Source organism: Chionomys nivalis, chromosome 14 (genome assembly GCF_950005125.1).
Source record: "Chionomys nivalis chromosome 14, mChiNiv1.1, whole genome shotgun sequence".
NCBI lineage: Eukaryota > Metazoa > Chordata > Mammalia > Rodentia > Cricetidae > Chionomys > Chionomys nivalis.
In genome coordinates this window covers 24,652,298-24,658,045 of record NC_080099.1, presented here as the reverse complement: position 1 = coordinate 24,658,045, position 5,748 = coordinate 24,652,298, and the positions used below count along the sequence as shown (strand labels likewise).

Sequence of the window (5,748 nt, the reverse complement as noted above, 5' to 3'; positions counted from 1 at the left end):
TGCAAAATGGGCAAAAGTTGCATTACAATGTTGTTGTTGCTGTTATTTCCCTCCGTACCACGAGATGCGCTGTCGCTTCTAGGCTGCCTGGCCGGAGGTCCTGATGGCGGAAGTTCGTCTAGCTGCGGCCACCGCGCTCAGGATCATAGCCCATTTCGCCTCCCGAGCGCGTCCGCTCCATGCGGTCTCATAGGTCGATCTTGTCACAGCGACACGCAGCACCCGGCGTCCTTAATAAGCCATCTTCCTCGCCGGCAGTTTTAGTTTCCCTGACAACAGTGATAGAGGCTTCTTCCGGGAGCCGGCATCCCTCCGTGACCTCAGAGGTACACTTCCGGGACGCGGAAGTGACCCGTCTGCCCTCCCCTTCCGTCTCTCTCTTTCCGGTGGAGGAGTCTGGAGACGACGTTCAGGTAGGAGGCCCGGCCGCCGAGAATCGTGCGACATCCACTGGTCAGGGACATCTGCGGGGTCGGGGCCGGTGTCTGTGCGCGGTATCCGAGGCAGGTGCGTGGTAGAGGCGGCCGGCCATGCGCTCGGTCTCCCGCCGGCCCCACCGGGACCCAGGCCTGCGCCGTGTCCTGGAGGCGGCCTTCTGGCCTGAGATCGGCAGTGGGTGCGGGTCCTGCTTGGGCCTCGCCGTCCAGCCACAGCCGTCGCGCAGGGCGCTCGGGCCCCAGCCGCGGGTGGGCCGGCACCGGCACCCCTTTAGATTGTTACGGGTGGTCGCAGGCCTGCGCCTGACCTCGTTTTTCATGTGAAAAACGCGAGTAGGCTTCGTACCCGCCGCCTCTGTAAATCGAGGAGTAAAAGGGAGTGGCAGAACCCGGTCCCTGTGCGGAGTGCTTCCACTCCGTGGTGGTTCCCTCCCCCGAGTCGGACACATTGCCTGTCGGGATGCTCCCTAGGAGAGTCGGACTGATGGCCTTGTGTTTACATTTCTCGGCATAATCGTTCTCTCATCTCCACCGAGGACAAAGCTGTATCGAGTAGACGTCATGCCCCAACGATGTGTACCCCACCGAATCGTGTTGGTTAGCCTAATGTGCGGGGAAGAGCAGGTGACTGTACATCCCAGACCTGCCCTTGTTCTTTTTCAAATAGGCCCCAAGTAATGTACGAGGAAGACGTTGGAGAGGTCCCAGCTCTGGTTGAAACCTACTTTTTTTTTTTTTTTTTTAAACCTACTTTTAAGGTCTGGGGTGGTTTTCAGGAGTAGGGGCATCCTATTTGCTTGGATACAGCCTGATTTTTGTGAATGCTGCCAAGCACTTGTTTCTTTCGAAGATGTTGGTAGTTTGTTCTGGAACTTAGCCTCAGGTTGGTCAAAGGCCTGCCTGTGGCTTTTGGCAAAAGAAAAAAAAGCCTCTTTTTTTGTCTTTCCCCAGGTCTTACATTATAGGCTAGGGCAGGGCATGACCCTTTCACGGGTCTTGCACAGGAGATACATTTACAGTTCCTAACAATAGCAAGATTAGAGTCACAAAGTAACAACAAAGTGATTAAAGGGTCACAGCTTTGGGCTGAGAGCCACAGGGCTAGAGTTACTTGATCTCCTGAGCACTGGATTTTACACATGGAGATCTTTCCCATTAGACTTCCTGGAAGGCATACCTGACCATCCTGGAACTTGTTCTGTTGACTAGGCTGGCCTGCATAGCAGCTGGAGAGATCCTCCTGCCTCTGACTCCTGAGTGCTGGGGTTAAAGTTATACACCAGCACACTTTGGTATTGCTAGCTTTTACTGTTTGCTACTAGTAAAAGTTGGAAAGTTGGTTCTACAGGGTGAGAGGCTGTCGTGGGGTGAACTGCTCATGGGTGGGGGCATCTGGTGGGATACTGAGTGTAGAAAGCTTTGAAGGCTGTTGGCAAGGATGAACTGAAAGGGATCTTCCTGCCATTCACCAGTGATCTTGGTCTTGACTTTCTTGTCTTATCTTTTAGGCTTCTTTGAGCTCTAAACTGTGGTCTCTGGGGTCCAGGAAACTTAAAGTATTGTGTGTGGGCAGAGAATCCCTCACCTGGTTGTGGTCTCTGCTCTTCACTGCCTTGTAGTTTACTTCATTTGTGTCGCACTGGACAAATAAACTTCCAGGCTCAAGGAAGGGGAGTTATGAGTGGAACTTGGGCCGGAGACCTGAGCTCTGTGTTTATTTTGGATAGCTGCTTATGAAGGAGATGCATGTGGTAGTTGCTGGGACAGTGGGCTCGTCCAAAATATGCTTTAGTTGAGAAATTGTCTTTTCTCTTGGCACCTCCCTTTTAGTTATGGCTCAGTAACTTCCCCAAGTACAAAGAGATGGGATATTAGGGAGCCAGAGGAGCAAAACCTGGGTTTTCCTTTAGTGCGTAGACAAAGAATGTTCTGGACCCTTTCGTCTGTTAACATTGAGGTTCTCTTCCACTTAGAGATGGCACCTCGCAAGGGGAAGGAAAAGAAAGAAGAACAAGTCATCAGCCTTGGGCCTCAAGTGGCTGAAGGAGAGAATGTATTTGGTGTCTGCCACATTTTTGCGTCCTTCAATGACACCTTTGTCCATGTTACGGATCTTTCTGGCAAGTGAGTGCTTCGGCGAAAAGGCATAAAAATGAGCCTCAAAAGGACTGAGGTGGGAGGATTGTATTAGTAAGGAGTTTGCCTATAGGGTCTTTGGACACCTGTAAATACAAGCAGCCCCTGTCTTGTTCAGAACCGGGATATATGCTGTAAGTGTTCCATGTCTCCTTGTTGGAAAATGAAGGCACGGTTCTGCTTTTGTCTCTAGGGAAACCATCTGCCGGGTGACTGGTGGAATGAAGGTCAAGGCTGACAGAGACGAGTCCTCTCCCTATGCAGCCATGTTGGCTGCCCAGGATGTGGCCCAGAGGTGCAAGGAGCTGGGCATCACTGCCCTGCATATCAAACTCCGCGCCACAGGAGGAAACAGGTATGGAAGGTGGGCTGGGAAATCCACTGGTGGTGGGGTGGGTTTGAGATTTGATCTCTGTTATGTCCAAGAGCAAACTGTTGTGGGCATGTATGTTCCTAGTTAGGCATGGTAGCAGATACCTGTAATCCCAGCATTCAGGAACCCATGTGAGAGGATATAGAGTTTGGGGTTAGCTTCGGTTACAGTGGGCCTCTGCCTTAAAAAAAGATAATTTGTTCCTTTATGCTTATCCTTACTGTAGAGTGCTTTTGTAGCATATATGAGCCCAGCCCTTTGTTCCCCAGCACCGTGTAGACTGGGTATGGTAGTACACACTTGTCTGACAGTGGAAGAGGGGGATAAGGGTTTCAAGTTGGTTATTGGTTGCATAATGAGTTTGAGGCCACCTTGAGCTAAACACTGCTGCTTAAATGATGAGCTGGGGTGCATAGTCCAGATAGAGACAACTGCAAGGGGAGCTTCTTCAGATGAGAAAGAAGTTGGGCATTAAAGGAATGAATGATTAGTGTGAAGCAAGGGATGGAGCCTCGTGTCTTTTTTGTTTGTTTTTCGAGACTGTGGTTTTCGAGGCAGGGTTACTCTGTATAGCTTTGGAGCCTGACCTGAAACTAGCTCTTGTAGACCATGCTGGCCTCAAATTTACGAGATCCTCCTTCCTCTGCCTCCTGGGTGTTGGGATTAAAGGTGTGTGCCACCACCACCTAGCAGGGTTTTTATGTCTTACGGAGCACAGCAAAGCTGGGCATGAAAACTAGACTGGCGGCTACTGAGTGGAAAGATGCTAGACAGGAACCTGTTGGGTTGGTCCTTACGGAAGATGCAGGAGCCGGAGAGTAGGGGGGAGGACAGAGCATGAGGGCGTTTTGACCCCCCCCCCTTTTTTCCTTAAGGATTTGTAGGCATGGTGGTACATATTTTTAATCCCAGAATATCTCTGGCCTGCCACCCACACAGACACAAAAAAAGGTGGAAAATGCCTGGTGGTGGTCGCACACACCTTTAATCCCAGCACTCGGGAGGCAGGGTGGGTCTCTGAGTTGGAGGCCAGCCTGGTCTACAGAACAAGTTCCAGGATAGCTAGGACTGTTACGCATAAGCCCTGTCTTGAAATAACCAAAAAGAAAAAGTGGAAGAAATTACACAAGTGTGTTGTGTGTGTGTATGTGTGCCCTGTGGAGGCCAGAAGAGAACTGTGAATCTCTTGGAACTGGCATTGTAGGTGGTTGTAAGCTACCTTGTAGGTAGCGGGGACAGAACCAAGAACCAGGCCCTCTGCCATCTCCAGCCCTCATTTAGCAATTTTGAAAGTTTTTTTGGGGGGGGGTCATATAACATCAAAATAGTGACCACAAAGTCTAAAATTTTATGTGGCCCTCTCACAGAGTATACATATCTTTAACTATAGATTCTTCCCCACCCCCATTCAGAAATGAATTAAAACCATATGAGTTTTAGGAGCATTCCCACTGATTTGGCCAACAATCCTTCATTTTCTAGGACTAAGACCCCTGGACCTGGAGCCCAGTCAGCCCTCAGAGCTCTTGCTCGCTCAGGGATGAAGATTGGACGGATTGGTAAGTGCCCCATCTAGCTAAGGTTTGGGTTTGTTCTGAAGCATTGACCCCTTCCAAACCATGTGATGTGCATAAATGGTTCGGGCTTGACTGGTGGTGGTTACTTTTGTTAGAGGAACCTGTTAGAGACATTGTAAGAGTTGATCTCCGTAAATGCCGCTCTGTTACATCATGTTTTCCCATCTGTGGTGGGAAAGTCTAAACTAAACCCTTCTGAATCTGATTTCAGCAGCCTTTGTCCCTGATTACTAAATATTAGAGCATGCTCCTTGGGCCAGTCCAAATAAAAAAGCTGCCCATACCTGGTCTAAAGAGCAGACAGCCACAGTTGCTCAGTGTAGGTAGGGGCACTTTCTGTTAGTCAGTAGGCTCTGAGTTAGGGACCTAAAGGTGTCCTTTCCCTTCCAATGTTTATGTGCCTTCTTATAGCCCATATCCCCTTCTAATGTGAGTTGGGATGAGGAAATGGGCAGGTGAGGGGCCTTGTTTGCTGACCACTGGGGATGCATTTGGGCAAAAATGAATTCTGCTAGTTAGTCTCATTGGCTGGGGAGGCCTGAGTCTTCAGGCAATGACATTTTTTTTTCTTCCTTCTCACAGAGGATGTCACCCCCATTCCCTCTGACAGCACCCGAAGGAAGGGGGGTCGTCGTGGTCGCCGTCTGTGAACAGGACTTCTCAAATTATTTTCTGTTAATAAATTGCTTTGTATCAGCTATTTTGGTCCTTTTGTTTTTCTTAATTTGTTTTGAGGCAGGGTCTCCATAGCCCTGGCTTCCTGGTACTCACTATGTAGATGAATCTGGACCCAAACTCAAGAGATCCACCTGTCTCTACCTCCCAAATGCTGGAATTAAAGGTGTAGACTACCAGTCCTGGTATTTGTTGTTACTGTCAATTTGAAACCTGCCTCAAAAACCAGGGCAGTGTGTTTGGGGAGATGTGAAGACAGTGTGCAGAGCACAATCAGGCCTTTTCAGCTTCTCGTGTCTGTTGGGCAGGTCTGGGTTTGCACACTGGTTTTCTGAGTACGGGAACCCGAGAAGGTGCTGAGGCTGTAGCTCTGGCATTTGCCAGCCAGCACTGTTTGAAAGTGGGATTGCTGATAGCCCAGGACTGGGCAACTGCCCTCAGTCGGCCGGGCAAGAAACTCACAGATTGAACGCATAGCCTACATAGGGAGTTCCAGGCCAGCCAGGGAGGGCTACATAGCAAGACTGAAGCCACCACAGAAGTGAAGCTG

The 5,748-nt window shown here is 49.9% G+C and overlaps 1 protein-coding gene across 2 annotated transcripts; it reads left to right on the top strand.

The window, feature by feature from the left end:
• The first annotated feature begins 291 nt into the window (after positions 1 to 291).
• Positions 292 to 5,264, top strand: Rps14 (ribosomal protein S14). 2 transcript variants are annotated; one of them, XM_057788805.1, is made up of 5 exons: positions 292 to 413; positions 2,411 to 2,561; positions 2,767 to 2,928; positions 4,429 to 4,505; positions 5,106 to 5,264. In XM_057788805.1, the coding sequence occupies exons 2-5, from the start codon at positions 2,413 to 2,415 to the stop codon at positions 5,171 to 5,173; spliced, it is 456 nt and encodes a 151-aa protein (XP_057644788.1). In that variant the 5' UTR covers positions 292 to 413; positions 2,411 to 2,412; the 3' UTR covers positions 5,174 to 5,264. The 2 variants fall into 2 exon arrangements, with proteins under 2 accessions (XP_057644788.1, XP_057644789.1); XM_057788806.1 differs by having other exon boundaries at positions 410 to 507.
• Positions 5,265 to 5,748: the final 484 nt, after the last annotated feature.

What these genes read in the sequence shown, in the direction of transcription:
- Rps14 (XM_057788805.1), top strand. Translation starts at nt 2,413, where the DNA reads ATGGCACCTCGCAAGGGGAAGGAAAAGAAAGAAGAACAAGTCATCAGC. An exon ending in GTTACGGATCTTTCTGGCAA is followed by an intron (nt 2,562 to 2,766) that starts GTGAGTGCTTCG and finishes TTTTGTCTCTAG; the next exon opens with GGAAACCATCTGCCGGGTGA. An exon ending in CGCGCCACAGGAGGAAACAG is followed by an intron (nt 2,929 to 4,428) that starts GTATGGAAGGTG and finishes TTCATTTTCTAG; the next exon opens with GACTAAGACCCCTGGACCTG.